Source organism: Gymnodraco acuticeps, unplaced genomic scaffold (genome assembly GCF_902827175.1).
Source record: "Gymnodraco acuticeps unplaced genomic scaffold, fGymAcu1.1, whole genome shotgun sequence".
NCBI classification, from domain to species: Eukaryota; Metazoa; Chordata; class Actinopteri; order Perciformes; family Bathydraconidae; genus Gymnodraco; species Gymnodraco acuticeps.
The window spans coordinates 1,694,220-1,715,135 of NW_022989890.1; the positions used below are offsets into that span (position 1 = coordinate 1,694,220).

Below are 20,916 nucleotides of genomic sequence, written 5' to 3' on the forward strand. Positions count from 1 at the left end.
TCCTTTATTATAAGGCACAAAATGTTCAGCATTCTCAACACATACAATACACAACAGCAACACAACATGTTCTTCAGTTATATTATGTCTCTAGGTTATAACTTGTTTTATTAAATCAAGTTTTAAAACATGACTATTTTATTTCAACAGGACCCAAAAACACAAGGGATAAAATGGTAAATACATACTGTGATTGAACACAAAAACACCATCTATTATTGACCTTTATAGCAAATTAAAAACATTATAAATGATACAAAACACCACCTTTTAGTATTAGACAGAAAATAGGTGACGAGACATATTTCAATTGTTTTAGTTTAGTCCACTGTGATGAGAGAGTAATACATATAGCTTGTATTCCATTTGTTTTGAAAATGTATATACTTTATAAACAAACTGGTTACCCTTTTTTTGAATTAGCATACAGAACATTATGAAAACAAACTTGACTAATGGTCGGCTCATAACCTCAGAACACAGAAGAGGAAAAACTGCATAGATTCTCGTTTCATTTTGAAGGAGCTGCAGACCTAAAGTGTGTAGAAGACTTAAATGATTAAAAAGGTCACAATCACATTAATACAACTGTACTTAGGTTTTAGTTTCACTTTTACAAAACAGAGTTGCACATGTACTTTCTAGCATGTATGGCCATCTCCTCACTAGCCCTATTATGCTGCTCCCCTGCCAGCTCTGTCTCTCCTTTACTCATCTTCTTCTTACAATAAGAAGAGATGTCTGTTGACTTTCTCTTCATTTTCTGCAAATTGACATTACACACAGCAGTGATTAATAGTAGCCTACGCATTACACCAGCCCAGCATACCGACATCAGCTAACGTTAGCTTAGCAAGCTAAACTAACGCTAATTAGGATAGCCACCAAAGTGTGTTTACAGACGAATTATACCTGAAGCCAATCCAGCCTTTACTGAGCCCCGAGCCTGTTTTGCAGGTCTTCCAGCGTTTTTCCCGTTTTAATGCCATTGAACACACATTTTGATCAGAATAACAGCTAAAGGTAAGCATATCTCCGTTTTTTGCTACCTAAAGCTAACACACTAAATAAAGCCTAAAGTGTTGTGGGGCTTAACAGGCAACGAACAAATATGACTTACCTTCTAGAAGTCTGGTGGATTTTTGTCAACTCCAGTCCAGTCAGTAGAAAGAAACGTTTTGCTGCAACCTGCTGCTGTCTGTGCGAATCTCAGAGTGGTGCGCGCGAGTATCAGAGTGGTGCGCCGAGTATCAGAGTGTTACCATGGTAGCAGAGGGAGAGGGAGGGGCTGCAGTGTGAGCATTGGAAGCTCAAATCAAGCGACTCGCTGGCTGTGTATTTGTTGTTAAATATCAGATAAACTAATACGCATACGTGACTGGCGAGGCGGTGTGTGTGGTGGGGGGGCCAGTGGGGGTATCAGGGTGGCCATGGCCCCCCCTGGCCCCCCCTGCTGGCGCCACTGCATATAGAGAGTTACGACAGCGGAGGTCCGAAATGCTTGATCGTCACGTGGTTCAGAGAGACTCAGAAAATTCCCAGAAGTTCGTGGCGGGCCATTTGAATCACGATTTGAATGCATTAATACCAGGATAGAAATGCAATTTTTGGTAATTAGTGGTCAATAAAGGTTTTGATTTGCAATATTTATACAACATATCGATATGTGTAGCCTATGTAGTAGTTACATCAATGTTTTTTGTTTTTTTTATTAAAATTTGCTAATATTTGAGGATTAAGATAAAAATAAGAAGTACTTTATTGATACCAATTGGGGAAATGTTTCTATCTATATGGCGCTGGAATTACCCAGCCTTTAAAGCCTTTACATTTTGCAGCTTGTAGAGGTAGAGCTAATGTTAAATATTTCATTATTTTTGTAAACTGCTGAGAAAATAAAGCTATAATAATAAGTTGATTTATATTTTGTATTAATATTCAGAACTTCCAAAACTTTTAAAGTCAAATACGTGCAGTGGAGTGAAAAGTACAATATGTGTAGGAGCCATTTCCTTAGATTATAGTATCTTATCTTTTTAGAGTACATAACCTGAGATTCTGTGGTGTATATTATTAATTATTTAATTTGAGTGCGTTACTCTGCAGGTCGAAATGCTGCAGCATAAAAGGAGAGGTGCTGCAGCCTACTGGTGTGGCTGACTGAAGCAAACAATTTTTAGACCTTGCTGGTCGGGAGCTTCACAGCTTGGTTCTATTGTGCCTAGGCCCCAAGCCTGTTTTTCAGGTTTCAGGCTAGAAAATGACATTCCCAGCACAAATTACCATATCTTCCCTTCTAAAAGGGTTAAATTAAGAATCTTTTTTCTCAAAGTAATGATAAACCTGTGAGTTGGATGTAGAAAAGTCAGAATCAATATAGATGTTTCTTATTTTAAAGAAAATTCAGATTGAACATGGTAAAAAACTGTAAATTATAGTGTCCGTCCAAAGAATATGTTGTACTTATAGTGAACTAACCTTGGATGATGGGTTAGTAGATTAAAAGCTTTAGGAATCCAAAGTACAACATATAATACGTACCCTGTATCAAGATTGATGCAAAACAAGTGATATTTGACCTTTTTAGACAGATTTAGCAAAAAAAAACCTTCTGGGGCCATTTGGGTGGATTTTTCATATCTCTGGCCCCCCTTGTTCGATTTTGACATGTGACATCTCTTTCTGACCGTTAGAGCCAATAGAATCCAAGGGGGGGACATGGTGGCCTCTCTGCTCATACTAGCTTGCAGGAGAGGGGAGAAATATCGCTGCTCTGATATCAAGCAACGGAAAAGCTGTTTTATTGCTTATGGATTATCAGAAGATTTCAAAGGGGACGCAGTCACATTGGATTAACCTATGGATTAACTACACCATCGTTTTTTTAAATCGTTTTAATGCCATTGAAGACCAGTTTAGACCAGACAAAGATGAAAGTAAGCCATGTTAGCGTTGTGGGCTACCTAGCGCCACTTGTTTTGATGTACGTTTTTGTTGATAACGTCACGAGTTTGTATCTTTCAGTGTTGAGGTGGGCACCGTTCGATTCTGTGTCTCCTTGCGATCATAAACGATGTGTTCGATGTGCACCTAGGATAAGTAATAAGGGAGATAGGAGTGATTATCGGTTAGTAATAGGTTAGCATTTTTCGCTCAGGGGTCATTTAGATGCTTCTTATGAGACTTGTGTTTTGTTTTGGTAAAAATGGTTTCTATCGTCAGTTAGCTGAGATTATTCCCGTTAATCTGGTATAACACATTAATAGATTCTTAAATATTAAGATCCCCTGAGACACAGTGTCGTGAAAAAAAAAACTAAAGTATAAACCGTCGGGGACCTTCGGGCTTAACAGGTTAACATTGAAATATCAGTTTATATGACAAATAGTTTGTTTAAAAACGTTTATTTATTTTTGCCTTTTTTGGAATAAACTATCTTACTTTTCAATAGCATCTGGACATTTATATTTTTTCTCTCAAACTACAAGCGTCTATTCGTCGGTCAGCCCCACGACTGCCACGAGTGAATCAAATGATGTGTACATCAAACTATGCTATCCTTAGCTATCTCATAATCTGTCATTAACGACGAATCCACTATAATCCATAATCATTCATTCTAAAAGAGTGTAGCCCTAAAATCAAAATAAACCCGAAATTGAATTCCCAGATCTTTATAGATGGCAGCTCTTACCCAGCTAAAACCCAATACAGTTTGTTTTTTTCACCTTTTTGCTCCTTCTTTCAAGATCTATGTTCATGTTGTCTTATGGGTTGTTCTCTTTCACAGTTTGTGACAAAGTACATTTTTTGTTGTTGTGGAAAATTGTTTTTGACCCAGAGGTAAAAATATTAAAGAGGCAATGGTTTACAGACATAATGTTAAAAGGACACGTTACACTCGCCTTCAAAATGGTTTATTCCCAACTCTAACAGCTCTTCTACCTATCTATCTATCTAATTTCATGTACTGCCAATTTACTAGTGAACATACCATAAGATTGGAGACCTAAATATAAATACACAGGATCAACATCATATTTTTTTATTCCAGACAATGACAAATTACTGTAGGTAAAATCATCCATAACAGAATAAACATTCCTTACATTTACATTGTTCAGCATTTTTAAGTGTAATCAGAGATTCCAGTTCAATTTATTATTTGCTTTTAATTACCGAGCGTGCCGCCCTATATCCACGACATTATGGCTGTTAATATACTCTGGCTATCTGGCTGAGCATGGTGGGCTCTTAGGATTGGATGTGTTCAGGCTGTTTAGAGACGGAGATGTAACTGATGCAGGAGAGTCTCTCTCTATCCGGCTGGAGTGGTTTGATCTCTGCCTGGAAGTGGATTGTGATGACTGGGCCTCTGGGTCTGGTATTTGCATGGCATTAAGATCCAGAATACGACCTGCATAAAAAGTGCAAAACAGAGTAATGTAACAAGAATTGACTGCGGGGCTGACCTTCTGACAAAAGAGTAGAGCTGAAACAATTAGTTAGTTTATAGAATAGTCTATTAACAGAATATTATTTGGAAAGATTTCTGATAACCGATGAAGTCCTTTGACCAGATAATGCAAAGATTCATTAGTTTCAGATTCTCTAATGTTCTTTTGGTTAAGACTGTTTGCCAGTTTTTAAAGATCGGGGAAAATGTCACAGGCATTTGACACACTTTCCTGAGATGGTTAGGCCAAACGTTTAATCACGAGAAAAATTAGCAACTTAATCAATGATGAAAATTGTAAACATCATGGACTTCCTCAAGTTAAGTTTTAAAGAAGTTTTGAGACTGTGACAATTGTGTTGTGGCTCTATGGAGGGCAGATTCATTAGGACATTTGTATCCAGACTAAATTATCACTTATCACATCTTGTACAGATACTCAAGGTACACCAGAGGATCCTGATGACTTTGGGGTTAAGTTGTCTTTTGTGGTATATGCTGATTAGCGACCATTAACATGCTAAACATTGGTGGTGTACAAGGTAAACAGCTTGCTAATGCAGCATTAGAGAGAACAAGTGGTGACTGTTTTGTCTTGAGTCCACAAAGGTGTAAAACAGTGTCATGTCCTTTATTTACCAATTTGCAATGTGGTCTGATCCAGCATGTAGAGGTAAGGGAGGTAGATGTTGCTTGGTCCAGGAGGAGGGAAGCACATTTTTCCATCATCCAACACCACTCTCTGACCAAAAACACTTAGCTGAAGAAAATGGAGAAAAAGTGATTTTAAGCTTTTTGAATTCTGACTATTAGAAGTATATAAATGCATGTTTGTGTATTTGTTTACCTGCTTTTTAAGTAGTTTCTGTGTCAGTTTGAGAAGTGTGATGCTCTGTACTCCTCTTCGGTCGCTGAGCAGCAGAGTGGACCGAGCCAGAGTCAGGCTGGATCCTGGAGGCATCGATGTATGTCCGGACAGCAGGGCCACTGCTTCCTACTCACATGCATTCAGAGAAACAACACAGGAGTACTTTAAATACTTAATATCAATACATTTGTGACACTTCATAGACACAGCAGCAGGCGACAGAAAAAGACAGCAACTTCAGAAGAAATTCTAAATATATATTAATCAATTAAAAAGGCTTTCCTTTAAGTTTTATAATGGACGGCTTACTGAGCAGTGCTTGATAGAATCCTAAGTGTCAGTTGTCGCACATCACATAAAACAGGAGGCATTTGATATTCAGAGTTCCAAGAATGCTATCAAAATAACAAAGTACTTAAACATGTGGTCGTGATCGTATAGTGGGTAGTACTCTAGGTTGTGGCCGCAGCAACCCCCGTTTGGAATGTGGGTCATGGCAGGGGTAAGCTGGTCCTTTGTTGTGGCTTTAACTCCCTTTGTCTCTATTAATGTTTTGAAATGGATGTTGTGGCTCACAGGGCTAGTGGCGCAACGGATAAAGCGTCTGACTACGGATCAGAAGATTCTAGGTTCAAATCCTGGCTAGCTCGTATGTTTTGGCAAGGAAATCACTTAAACAATACGTCTCTCCAACATCATCATGATTAGTCACCAACTGCATTAATAACTATAGACTCTATAATGTCAAGCATTCACAGCTTTATTGGAGTCTTATAGGAATTGTTAGTGTTACTTGCTGATCTTCTTTAGTTCAAAAACAAAGTTGGGCCCTGAAGGACAAAGTAAGCATTTGTTGTCACAATATTCAAAATCCCAACTCTGCTATAATATCAATGAATGTGCAACTGAAAACTATTTAATACAGGTGGTATAGCTCAGTGGTAGAGCATTTGACTGCAGATCAAGAGGTCCCTAGTTCAAATCTGGGTGCCCCCTACATCGTTTTTACCCGTGTGTAATGTTATATGTATACAAGCAATGATGTGCAAATCAATTACAAAGCACTCAATGAACAAATGGGCTGTTATCATATAGTTAACCGTACTGTCTGTGTTGCCGCAACAACCCTATTTCGATGCCAGCTTTAATGTTGTTGCTTTAAATCGCTCTATCTTCACTTCTTTTTTTAATGTGCGAGTAGATAACAATGTAGATGAAATGAGCGGAAATATGATATGCAGTCTTCCACCAGTCTATCACAACACATAACTCAGAAAAGCATGGCCATACTGTTGACGCAGATACCAAAGGGAAATGACAGGGCTAGTGGCGCAACGGATAACGCGTCTGACTACGGATCAGAAGATTCTAGGTTCAAATCCTGGCTAGCTCGGATGTTTTAGCAAGGAAATCACTTCAACAATACGTCTCTCCAACATCGTCATGATTAGTCACCAACTGCATTAATACATCTAGACTCTATAATGTCAAGCATTCACAGCTTTCTTGGAGTCTTATAGGAATTGTTAGTGTTACTTGCTGATCTTCTGTAGTTCAAAATCAAAATTGGGCCCTGAAGGACAAAGTAAGTATTTGTTGTCACAATATTCAAAATCCCAACTCTGCTATAAGATCAATGAAGTGCGCGGTGAACCAAGTGGCCGTTTAGTATAGTGGTTAATAAAAAATGTTGTTCTACAATAGTTTCACAGATACTGAATGTGCAACTGAAAACTGTTTAGTACAGGGGGTATAGCTCAGTGGTAGAGCATTTGACTGCAGATCAAGAGGTCCCTAGTTCAAATCTGGGTGCCCCCTACATAGTTTTTACCCGTGTGTAATGTTATATGTATACAAGCAATGATGTGCAAATCAATTACAAAGCACTCAATTAACAAATGGGCCGTTATCATATAGTTAACCGTACTGTCTGTGTTGCCGCAACAACCCTATTTCGATGCCAGCTTTAATGTGGTTGCTTTATCTTCACTTATATTTGCAATTTGTCAGTGTAACTTATGATATCATATCACATAAGAAAACAATGTAGATTAAATGAGAGTAAATATGATATTCAGTCTTCCACTAATCTGTCATAACATAGAACTCAGAAAAACATCTTGCCATAATGTTGACGCAGATACCAAAGGGAAATCACAGGGCTAGTGGCGCAACGGATAACGCGTCTGACTACGGATCAGAAGATTTTAGATTCAAATCCTGGCTAGCTCAGATCCCTTTAGACAGGAAATCACTTTAACAGTACATCTCTCCAATATATATATGAATAGTCATTGAACATCTGGTACTATGGGTTAATGGGCTTTCAGCAACTGCATAAATAACCCCGAACCCTATAATGTCAAACATTCCCAGCATTCATGGAAGCTCGTAGGGCTTTTTAGAATTACTTGCTAATCATCTGTTTTTTCAAAAACAAAATTCGGCCCTGAATGACAAAATCCTTTAAAGTATGTTGTCACACAATATCAAAGTTCCAACTCTGCTATAAGAATGAAGCGCTTGTGGCCGTTTTAGTATAGTGGGTAGTACTCAGCGTTGGGGCCACACAGATAAACATGTTTTTCCCCTGCAGTAATGTCCCAGAGACTCTATAATCAACTGATAAGAAAACAATGTAGATTAAATGAGAGGAAATATAATATCCAGTCTTCCACCAATATATCACAACACAGAACTCAGAAAAACATCTTGCCATACTGTTGACGCAGATACTAGCGGGAAAACACAGGGCTAGTGGCGCAACGGATAACGCATCTGACTACGGATCAGAAGATTCTAGGTTCAAATCCTGGCTAGCTCGGATGTTTGAGCAAGGAAATCACTTCAACAATACGTCTCTCCAACATCGTCATGATTAGTCACCAACTGCATTAATAACTCTAGACTCTATAATGTCCTATATCCTTTTACCATTACTACACAGGAGGGTTGGAGAGTGATCCAGACGCAGACACAAATAAATGAATTTCCAGTCCTCTGGTGCAGTTTATTAGATTACATGTTACTTGTTAGACGCTTTTATCCAAAGCGACTTACATACTCAATACTGTGGACATCCCCACTGGAGCAATTTTTATAGCAAGTTTATAATGATGTTTTATTTAGCGTTTACATACCAAGGTTTAATTACAGTCAATAGTTGTGGTGAGCATCTGCCGGGCTGGTGAAATCGGTATGCTCTCTTCCTCCTGTGTCCCGTCCTTTCCTGTCACCTATGACCCCTTTTATACACCCGGTGCAGCTAAACCCCGCCACCAAGTGTTTAAAATAGTATTGCACTATACATATAAATTAAATAAACTGACATGCCATCAACACCCATAAAATAGCTCCTACATATGTTGTCACACAATATCAAAGTTCCTACTCTGCTATAAGAATGAAGCGCTTGTGGCCGTTTCAGTATAGTGGTTAGTACTCAGCGTTGTGGCCACACAGATAAACATGTTTTTCCCCTGCAGTAATGTCCCAGAGACGCTATAATCAACTGATAGCAGGTTACCAGAGGGGGTATAGCTCAGCGGTAGAGCCTTTGACTGCAGATCAAGAGTTCCCCAGTTCAAATCTGGGTGCCCCCTACATAATTTGAACCTGTGTTTAATGTTATATGTATACAAGCAATGATGTGTTGATCAACTACAAAGCACTCAATGAACAGAGGGGCCGTTATCATATAGTTAACCGTACTGTCTGTGTTGCCGCAACAACTCTATTTCGATGCCAGCTTTAATGTTGTTGCTTTAAATCGCTCTATCTTCACTTCTTTTTTTAATGTGTGAGTAGATAACAATGTAGATGAAATGAGCGGAAATATGATATGCAGTCTTCCACCAATCTATCACAACACAGAACTCAGAAAAGCATGTGGCCATACTGTTGACGCAGATACCAAAGGGAAATCACAGGGCTAGTGGTGCAACGGATAATGCATCTGACTACGGATCAGAAGATTCTAGGTTACAACATATAATAAGTACCCTGTATCAAGATTGATGCAAAACAAGTGATATTTGACCTTTTTAGACAGATTTAGCAAAAAAAAACCTCTTCTGGGGCCATTTGGGTGGATTTTCCATATCTCTGGCCCCCCTTGTTCGATTTTGACATGTGACATCTCTTTCTGACCGTTAGAGCCAATAGAATCCAAGGGAAATCGTCCCGCACACACTCATGTTTAAAAAAAATGGTGGCCTCTCTGCTCATGCTAGCTTGCAGGAGAGGGGAGAAATATCGCTGCTCTGATATCAAGCAACGGAAAAGCTGTTTTATTGCTTATGGATTATCAGAACATTTCAAAGGGGACGCAGTCACATTGGATTAACCTATGGATTAACTACACCATCGTTTGTAATCGTTTTAATGCCATTGAAGACCAGTTTAGACCAGACAAAGATGAAGGTAAGCCATGTTAGCGTTGTGGGCTACCTAGTGCCACTTGTTTTGATGTACGTTTTTGTTGATAACGTCGCGAGTTTGTATCTTTCAGTGTTGAGGTGGGCACCGTTAGATTCTGTGTCTCCTTGCGATCATAAACGATGTGTTGGGTGTGCACCTAGGATAAGTAATAAGGGAGCTAGGAGTGATTATCGGTGCAGTAATAGGTTAGCATTTTTCGCTCAGGGGTCATTTAGATGCTTCTTATGAGACTTGTGTTTTGTTTTGGTAAAAATTGTTTCTATCGTCAGTTAGCTGAGATTATTCCCGTTAATCTGGTATAACACATTAATAGATTCTTAAATATTAAGATCCCCTGAGACACAGTGTCGTGAAAAAAAAAACTAAAGTATCAGCCGTCGGGGACCTTCGGGCTTAACAGGTTAACATTGAAATATCAGTTTATATGACAAATAGTTTGTTTAAAAACGTTTATTTATTTTTGCCTTTTTTGGAATAAACTATCTTACTTTTCAATAGCATCTGGACATTTATATTTTTTCTCTCAAACTACAAGCGCCTATTCGTCGGTCAGCCCCACGACTGCCACGAGTGAATCAAATGATGTGTAAATCAAACTATGCTATCCTTAGCTATCTCATAATCTGTCATTAACGACGAATCCACTATAATCCATAATCATTCATTCTAAAAGAGTGTAGCCCTAAAATCAAAATAAACCCGAAATTGAATTCCCAGATCTTTATAGATGGCAGCTCTTACCCAGCTAAAACCCAATACAGTTTGTTTTTTTCACCTTTTTGCTCCTTCTTTCAAGATCTATGTTCATGTTGTCTTATGGGTTGTTCTCTTTCACAGTTTGTGACAAAGTACATTTTTTGTTGTTGTGGAAAATTGTTTTTGACCCAGAGGTAAAAATATTAAAGAGGCAATGGTTTACAGACATAATGTTAAAAGGACACGTTACACTTGCCTTCAAAATGGTTTATTCCCAACTCTAACAGCTCTTCTACCTATCTATCTATCTAATTTCATGTACTGCCAATTTACTAGTGAACATACCATAAGATTGGAGACCTAAATATAAATACACAGGATCAACATCATATTTTTTTATTCCAGACAATGACAAATTACTGTAGGTAAAATCATCCATAACAAAATAAACATTCCTTACATTTACATTGTTCAGCATTTTTAAGTGTAATCAGAGATTCCAGTTCAATTTATTATTTGCTTTTAATTACCGAGCGTGCCGCCCTATATCCACGACATTATGGCTGTTAATATACTCTGGCTATCTGGCTGAGCATGGTGGGCTCTTAGGATTGGATGTGTTCAGGCTGTTTAGAGACGGAGATGTAACTGATGCAGGAGAGTCTCTCTCTATCCGGCTGGAGTGGTTTGATCTCTGCCTGGAAGTGGATTGTGATGACTGGGCCTCTGGGTCTGGTATTTGCATGGCATTAAGATCCAGAATACGACCTGCATAAAAAGTGCAAAACAGAGTAATGTAACAAGAATTGACTGCGGGGCTGACCTTCTGACAAAAGAGTAGAGCTGAAACAATTAGTTAGTTTATAGAATAGTCTATTAACAGAATATTATTTGGAAAGATTTCTGATAACCGATGAAGTCCTTTGACCAGATAATGCAAAGATTCATTAGTTTCAGATTCTCTAATGTTCTTTTGGTTAAGACTGTTTGCCAGTTTTTAAAGATCGGGGAAAATGTCACAGGCATTTGACACACTTACCTTCAAAACCTCTCTTAAAGAGCACCTTCGGGGGAGAGCATTGCAAAACTGGCCCCGGTAATGGTACAAATCTCAACCTGTCGTTCAATGGACAGCTTCCCCCCCCCCCATCTATGTATATACTCGCATTTTAGACTCTGTTACTAACTGTATATCTGTAGACTTGGTATGTCTTAAATGTCCGGTTAGGATGTATTAGAACGAAATCTAAAATGAAAATTGTAAATAAGCAATCTGTATGTAAAAAACCACCTGTATGTAAATTGTAAATAAGCCATCTGTATGTCTTATATGTCTTAAATGACATGATGAATTGGAAATGGGGGACCCTGATGTAAACAAGACGAAAGTCTTTCTCTGGTCTGCATCCCCTTAACAATTGTATGTTTTGAGCTGTACTGTACTGTACCCAATATACAAGCTGTTAATACACTTTTCAATCAATCAATCAATCCTGAGATGGTTAGGCCAAACGTTTAATCACGAGAAAAATTAGCAACTTAATCAATGATGAAAATTGTAAACATCATGGACTTCCTCAAGTTAAGTTTTAAAGAAGTTTTGAGACTGTGACAATTGTGTTGTGGCTCTATGGAGGGCAGATTCATTAGGACAATTGTATCCAGACTAAATGATCACCATCACATCTTGTACAGATACTCAAGGTACACCAGAGGATCCTGATGACTTTGGGGTTAAGTTGTCTTTTGTGGTATATGCTGATTAGCGACCATTAACATGCTAAACATTGGTGGTGTACAAGGTAAACAGCTTGCTAATGCAGCATTAGAGAGAACAAGTGGTGACTGTTTTGTCTTGAGTCCACAAAGGTGTAAAACAGTGTCATGTCCTTTATTTACCAATTTGCAATGTGGTCTGATCCAGCATGTAGAGGTAAGGGAGGTAGATGTTGCTTGGTCCAGGAGGAGGGAAGCACATTTTTCCATCATCCAACACCACTCTCTGACCAAAAACACTTAGCTGAAGAAAATGGAGAAAAAGTGATTTTAAGCTTTTTGAATTCTGACTAGTAGAAGTATATAAATGCATGTTTGTGTATTTGTTTACCTGCTTTTTAAGTAGTTTCTGTGTCAGTTTGAGAAGTGTGATGCTCTGTACTCCTCTTAGGTCGCTGAGCAGCAGAGTGGCCCGAGCCAGAGTCAGGCTGGATCCTGGAGGCATCGATGTGTGTCCGGACAGCAGGGCCACTGCTTCCTACTCATATGCATTCAGAGAAACAACACAGGAGTACTTTAAATACTTAATATCAATACATTTGTGACACTTCATAGACACAGCAGCAGGCGACAGAAAAAGACAGCAACTTCAGAAGAAATTCTAAATATATATTAATCAATTAAAAAGGCTTTCCTTTAAGTTTTATAATGGACCGCTTACTGAGCAGTGCTTGATAGAATCCTAAGTGTCAGTTGTCGCACATCACATAAAACAGGAGGCATTTGATATTCAGAGTTCCAAGAATGCTATCAAAATAACAAAGTACTTAAACATGTGGTCGTGATCGTATAGTGGGTAGTACTCTAGGTTGTGGCCGCAGCAACCCCCGTTTGGAATGTGGGTCACGGCAGGGGTAAGCTGGTCCTTTGTTGTGGCTTTAACTCCCTTTGTCTCTATTAATGTTTTGAAATGGATGTTGTGGCTCACAGGGCTAGTGGCGCAACGGATAAAGCGTCTGACTACGGATCAGAAGATTCTAGGTTCAAATCCTGGCTAGCTCGTATGTTTTGGCAAGGAAATCACTTAAACAATACGTCTCTCCAACATCATCATGATTAGTCACCAACTGCATTAATAACTATAGACTCTATAATGTCAAGCATTCACAGCTTTCTTGGAGTCTTATAGGAATTGTTAGTGTTACTTGCTGATCTTCTGTAGTTCAAAAACAAAGTTGGGCCCTGAAGGACAAAGTAAGTATTTGTTGTCACAATATTCAAAATCCCAACTCTGCTATAAGATCAATGAAGTGCATGGTGAACCAAGTGGCCGTTTAGTATAGTGGTTAATAAAAAATGTTGTCCTACAATAGTTTCACAGATACTGAATGCGCAATTGAAAACTATTTAATACAGGGGGTATAGCTCAGTGGTAGAGCATTTGACTGCAGATCAAGAGGTCCCTAGTTCAAATCTGGGTGCCCCCTACATAGTTTTTACCCGTGTGTAATGTTATATGTATACAAGCAATTATGTGCAAATCAATTACAAAGCACTCAATGAACAGAGGGGCTGTTATCATATAGTTAACCGTACTGTCTGTTTGCCGCAACAACACTATTTCGATGCCAGCTTTAATGTGGTTGCTTTACGTTCACTTATTTTTGCAATTTGTCAGTGTAACTTATGATATCACATAAGAAAACAATGTAGATTAAATGAGAGTAAATTATAGTCAGTCTTCCACTAATCTGTCATAACATAGAACTCAGAAAAACATCTTGCCATACCGTTGACACAGATACCACACGGAGTTCACAGGGCTAGTGGCGCAACGTATAACGCGTATGACTACGGATCAGAAGATTCTAGGTTCAAATCCTGGCTAGCTCGGATCCTTTTAGCCAGGAAATCACTTCAACAGTACATCTCTCCAACGTAAACATGAATAGTCATTAAGTTAACTAAGCGGCGATCGCGTTCACACCGGAAAAAGTTCCTTGAGGGAAGATTACACATATGAAGCCGTTGATGTCACTTCTTCTTCTTCTGCTTTGGGTTTACTGGCAGGCAGCAAACAACTTTACGGCGTATACTGCCAACCGAAGTCCCCGGAGTTGGGGTAGTCGCCAGAACGCCGACACCTCCTCATCACTCCACCGCTCCAATGTTTTGTTTTGTGTTGCCACAAGTTATTCTCTCTCCGTTGGTGCGCGGGCTAATGCTAATAATGCTAATGCCATCAAATACAATGGCGGCTTCGAAAAACTTTTCCGAGTTTTACGGGGCGTGGTTTGCAATTCGCCCAGCCAATCAGAAATTGGAACCCTATAATGTCAAGCATTCCCAGCATTCATAGGACTTTTTAGAATGACTTGCTAATCATCTGTTTTTTCAAAAACAAAATTCGGCCTTGAATGACAAAATCCTTTAAAGTATGTTGTCACACAATATCAAAGTTCCAACTCTGCTATAAGAATGAAGCGCTTGTGGCCGTTTCAGTATAGTGGGTAGTACTCAGCGTTGTGGCCACACAGATAAACATGTTTTTCCCCTGCAGTAATGTCCCAGAGACTCTATAATCAACTGATAGCAGGTTACCAGAGGGGGTATAGCTCAGTGGTAGAGCATTTGACTGCAGATCAAGAGGTCCCCAGTTCAAATCTGGGTGCCTCCTACATAGTTTGTACCCGTGTTTAATGTTATATGTATACAAGCAATAAGAAAACAATGTAGATTAAATGAGAGGAAATATAATATTCAGTCTTCCACCAATCTATCACAACACAAAACTCAGAAAAACATCTTGCCATACCGTTGACACAGATGGCACAGGGAATTCACAGGGCTAGTGGCGCAACGGATAACGCGTCTGACTACAGATCAGAAGATTATAGGTTCAAATCCTGGCTAGCTCGGATCCTTGTAGACAGGAAATCACTTCAACAGTACATCTCTCCAATATATATATGAATAGTCATTGAACATCTGGTACTATGGGTTAATGGGCTTTCACCAACTGCATAAATAACCCTGAACCCTATAATGTCAAGCATTCCCAGCATTCATGGAAGTTCGTAGGGCTTTTTAGAATTACTTGCTAATCATCTGTTTTTTCAAAAACAAAATTCGGCCCTGAATGACAAAATCCTTTAAAGTATGTTGTCACACAATATCAAAGTTCCAACTCTGCTATAAGAATGAAGCGCTTGTGGCCGTTTCAGTATAGTGGGGTAGTACTCAGCGTTGTGGCCACACAGATAAACATGTTTTTCCCCTGCAGTAATGTCCCAGAGACTCTATAATCAACTGATAAGAAAATAATGTAGATTAAATGAGAGGAAATATAATATTCAGTCTTCCACCAATCTATCACAACACAAAACTCAGAAAAACATCTTGCCATACCGTTGACACAGATGGCACAGGGAATTCACAGGGCTAGTGGCGCAACGGATAACGCGTCTGACTACAGATCAGAAGATTCTGAGTTCAAATCCTGGCTAGCTCGGATCCTTGTAGACAGGAAATCACTTCAACAGTACATCTCTCCAATATATATATGAATAGTCATTGAACATCTGGTACTATGGGTTAATGGGCTTTCACCAACTGCATAAATAACCCTGAACCCTATAATGTCCAGCATTCATGGAAGTTCGTAGGGCTTTTTAGAATTACTTGCTAATCATCTGTTTTTTCAAAAACAAAATTCGGCCCTGAATGACAAAATCCTTTAAAGTATGTTGTCACACAATATCAAAGTTCCAACTCTGCTATAAGAATGAAGCGCTTGTGGCCGTTTCAGTATAGTGGGTAGTACTCAGCGTTGTGGCCACACAGATAAACATGTTTTTCCCCTGCAGTAATGTCCCAGAGACTCTATAATCAACTGATAAGAAAATAATGTAGATTAAATGAGAGGAAATATAATATCCAGTCTTCCACCGATATATCACAACACAGAACTCAGAAAAACATCTTGCCATACTGTTGACGCAGATACTAGCGGGAAATCACAGGGCTAGTGGCGCAACGGATAACGCGTCTGACTACGGATCAGAAGATTCTAGGTTCAAATCCTGGCTAGCTCGGATGTTTGAGCAAGGAAGTCACTTCAACAATACGTCTCTCCAACATCGTCATGATTAGTCACCAACTGCATTAATAACTCTAGACTCTATAATGTCCTATATCCTTTTGCCATTACTACACAGGAGGGTTGGAGAGTGATCCAGACGCAGACACAAATAAATGAATTTCCGGTCCTTTGGTGAAGTTTATTACATTACATGTTACTTGTTAGACGCTTTTATCCAAAGCGACTTACATACTCAATACTGTGGACATCCCCACAGGAGCAATTTTTATAGCAAGTTTATAATGATGTTTTATTTAGAGTTTACATACCAAGGTTTAATTACAGTCAATAGTTGTGGTGAGCATCTGCCGGGCTGGTGAAATCGGTATGCTCTCTTCCTCCTGTGTCTTGTCCTTTCCTGTCACCTATGACCCCTTTTATACACCCGGTGCAGCTAAACCCCGCCACCAAGTGTTTAAAATAGTATTGCACTATACATATAAATTAAATAAACTGACATGCCATCAACACCCATAAAATGGCTCCTACATATGTTGTCACACAATTTCAAAGTTCCAACTCTGCTATAAGAATGAAGCGCTTGTGGCCGTTTCAGTATAGTGGTTAGTACTCAGCGTTGTGGCCACACAGATAAACATGTTTTTCCCCTGCAGTAATGTCCCAGAGACTCTATAATCAACTGATAGCAGGTTACCAGAGGGGGTATAGCTCAGTGGTAGAGCATTTGACTGCAGATCAAGAGGTCCCCAGTTCAAATCTGGGTGCCCCCTACATAATTTGAACCTGTGTTTAATGTTATATATATACTGTACAAGCAATGATGTGTTGATCAATTACAAAGCACTCAATTAACAGATGGGCCGTTATCATATAGTTAACCGTACTGTCTGTGTTGCCGCAACAACTATATTTCGTTGCCAGCTTTAATGTTGTTGCTTTAAATCGCTCTATCTTCACTTCTTTTTTTAATGTGTGAGTAGATAACAATGTAGATTAAATGAGCGGAAATATGATATGCAGTCTTCCACCAATCTATCACAACACAGAACTCAGAAAAGCATGTGACCATACTGTTGACGCAGATACCAAAGGGAAATCACAGGGCTAGTGGCGCAACGGATAACGCGTCTGACTACGGATCAGAAGATTCTAGGTTCAAATCCTGGCTAGCTCGGATGTTTTAGCAAGGAACTCACTTCAACAATACGTCTCTCCAACATCGTCATGATTAGTCACCAACTGCATTAATACATATAGACTCTATAATGTCAAGCATTCACAGCTTTCTTGGAGTCTTACAGGAATTGTTAGTGTTACTTGCTGATCTTCTGTAGTTCAAAAACAAAATTGGGCCCTGAAGGACAAAGTAAGTATTTGTGTCACAATATTCAAAATCCCAACTCTGCTATAAGATCAATGAAGTGCGCGGTGAACCAAGTGGCTGTTTAGTATAGTGGTTAATAACATTTTTTGTCCTACAATAGTTTCACAGATACTGAATGTGCAACTGAAAACTGTTTAATACAGGGGGTATAGCTCAGTGGTAGAGCATTTGACTGCAGATCAAGAGGTCCCTAGTTCAAATCTGGGTGCCCCCTACATAGTTTTTACCCGTGTGTAATGTTATATGTATACAAGCAATGATGTGCAAATCAATTACAAAGCACTCAATGAACAAATGGGCCGTTATCATATAGTTAACCGTACTGTCTGTGTTGCCGCAACAACCCTATTTTGATGCCAGCTTTAATGTGGTTGCTTTATCTTCACTTATATTTGCAATTTGTCAGTGTAACTTATGATATCATATCACATAAGAAAACAATGTAGATTAAATGAGAGTAAATATGATATGCAGTCTTCCACCAATCTATCACAACACAGAACTCAGAAAAGCATGTGACCATACTGTTGACGCAGATACCAAAGGGAAATCACAGGGCTAGTGGCGCAACGGATAACGCGTCTGACTACGGATCAGAAGATTCTAGGTTCAAATCCTGGCTAGCTCGGTTAACTTTAGCCAGGAAATCACTTCAACAGTACATCTCTCCAACGTAAACATGAATAGTCATTAGCCGCTTTCACACCAAATACTTTGCCGTACTTAGTTCCCAGCACTGAGAACCCCCATGGAACTAAGCGGCGATCGCGTTCACACCGGAATAAGTTCCTTGAGGGAAGATTACGCATATGAAGCCGTTGATATCACTTCTTCTTCTTCTGCTTTGGGTTTACTGGCAGGCAGCAAACAACTTCACGGCGTATACTGCCAACCGAAGTCCCCGGAGTTGGGGTAGTCGCCAGAACGCCGACACCTCCTCATCACTCCACCGCTCCAATGTTTTTTATGTGTTGCCACAAGTTATTCTCTCTCCGTTGGTGCGCGGGCTAATGCTAATAATGCTAATGCCATCAAATACAATGGCAGCTTCGAAAAACTTTTCCGAGTTTTACGGGGCGTGGTTTGCAATTCGCCCAGCCAATCAGAAATTGGAACCCTATAATGTCAAGCATTCCCAGCATTCATAGGACTTTTTAGAATGACTTGCTAATCATCTGTTTTTTCAAAAACAAAATTCCGCCCTGAATGACAAAATCCTTTAAAGTATGTTGTCACACAATATCAAAGTTTCCAACTCTGCTATAAGAATGAAGCGCTTGTGGCCGTTTCAGTATAGTGGGTAGTACTCAGCGTTGTGGCCACACAGATAAACATGTTTTTTCCCCTGCAGTAATGTCCCAGAGACTCTATAATCAACTGATAGCAGGTTACCAGAGAGGGTATAGCTCAGTGGTAGAGCATTTGACTGCAGATCAAGAGGTCCCCAGTTCAAATCTGGGTGCCCCCTACATAGTCTGTACCTGTGTTTAATGTTATATGTACACAAGCAATAAGAAAACAATGTAGATTAAATGAGAGGAAATATAATATTCAGTCTTCCACCAATCTATCACAACACAAAACTCAGAAAAACATCTTGCCATACCGTTGACACAGATGGCACAGGGAATTCACAGGGCTAGTGGCGCAACGGATAAAGCGTCTGACTACAGATCAGAAGATTCTAAGTTCAAATCCTGGCTAGCTCGGATCCTTTGAGACAGGAAATCACTTCAACAGTACATCTCTCCAATATATAAATGAATAGTCATTGAACATCTGGTACTATGGGTTAATGGGCTTTCACCAACTGCATAAATAACCCTGAACCCTATAATGTCAAGCATTCCCAGCATTCATGGAAGCTCGTAGGGCTTTTTAGAATTACTTGTTAATCATCTGTTTTTTTCAAAAACAAAATTCGGCCCTGAATGACAAAATCCTTTAAAGTATGTTGTCACACAATATCAAAGTTCCAACTCTGCTATAAAAATGAAGCGCTTGTGGCCGTTTCAGTATAGTGGGTAGTACTCAGCGTTGTGGCCACACAGATAAACATGTTTTTCCCCTGCAGTAATGTCCCAGAGACTCTATAATCAACTGATAAGGAAATAATGTAGATTAAATGAGAGGAAATATAATATCCAGTCTTCCACCAATATATCACAACACAGAACTCAGAAAAACATCTTGCCATACTGTTGACGTAGATACTAGCGGGAAAACACAGGGCTAGTGGCGCAACGGATAACGCGTCTGACTACGGATCAGAAGATTCTAGGTTCAAATCCTGGCTAGCTCGGATGTTTGAGCAAGGAAATCACTTCAACAATACGTCTCTCCAACATCGTCATGATTAGTCACCAACTGCATTAATAACTCTAGACTCTATAATGTCCTATATCCTTTTGCCATTACTACACAGGAGGGTTGGAGAGTGATCCAGACGCAGACACAAATAAATGAATTTCCGGTCCTCTGGTGCAGTTTATTAGATTACATGTTACTTGTTAGACGCTTTTATCCAAAGCGACTTACATACTCAATACTGTGGACATCCCCACAGGAGCAATTTTTATAGCAAGTTTATAATGATGTTTTATTTAGCATTTACATACCAAGGTTTAATTACAGTCAATAGTTGTGGTGAGCATCTGCCGGGCTGGTGAAATCGGTATGGTCTCTTCCTCCTGTGTCTCGTCCTTTCCTGTCACCTATGACCCCTTTTATACACCCGGTGCAGCTAAACCCCGCCACCAAGTGTTTAAAATAGTATTGCACTATACATATAAATTAAATAAACTGACATGCCATCAACACCCATAAAATGGCTCCTACATATGTTGTCACACAATTTCAAAGTTCCAACTCTGCTATATGAATGAAGCGCTTGTGGCCGTTTCAGTATAGTGGTTAGTACTCAGCGTTGTGGCCACACAGATAAACATGTTTTTCCCCTGCAGTAATGTCCCAGAGACTCTATAATCAACTGATAGCAGGTTACCAGAGGGGGTATAGCTCAGTGGTAGAGCATTTGACTGCAGATCAAGAGGTCCCCAGTTCAAATCTGGGTGCCCCCTACATAATTTGAACCTGTGTTTAATGTTATATGTATACTGTACAAGCAATGATCTGTTGATCAATTACAAAGCACTCAATTAACAGATGGGCCGTTATCATATAGTTAACCGTACTGTCTGTGTTGCCGCAACAACTATATTTCGATGCCAGCTTTAATGTTGTTGCTTTAAATC

The 20,916-nt window shown here is 39.4% G+C and overlaps 1 protein-coding gene and 3 non-coding genes across 5 annotated transcripts in view; 3 read left to right on the forward strand and 1 right to left on the reverse strand.

The window, feature by feature from the left end:
- Positions 1 to 10,868: 10,868 nt before the first annotated feature.
- LOC117536251 (cilia- and flagella-associated protein 54-like) overlaps positions 10,869 to 20,916 on the reverse strand; it is a 158,924-nt gene continuing 148,876 nt past the window's right edge. For both annotated transcript variants that reach the window (XM_034201053.1, XM_034201047.1), the window contains exons 55-57: positions 12,568 to 12,714; positions 12,360 to 12,480; positions 10,869 to 11,228 (exon numbers count right to left, since the gene is read on the reverse strand). In XM_034201053.1, coding sequence (XP_034056944.1) covers positions 11,041 to 11,228; positions 12,360 to 12,480; positions 12,568 to 12,714 — 456 coding nt within the window. In that variant the 3' untranslated portion in view covers positions 10,869 to 11,040. The remainder of the gene's footprint in view (positions 11,229 to 12,359; positions 12,481 to 12,567; positions 12,715 to 20,916) is intronic.
- trnac-aca lies at positions 15,022 to 15,094 on the forward strand. The gene has a single exon. It is a non-coding gene; the product is annotated as a tRNA-Cys (tRNA).
- Positions 16,977 to 17,048, forward strand: trnac-gca. Its single transcript has one exon. It is a non-coding gene; the product is annotated as a tRNA-Cys (tRNA).
- trnac-gca lies at positions 20,671 to 20,742 on the forward strand. The gene has a single exon. It is a non-coding gene; the product is annotated as a tRNA-Cys (tRNA).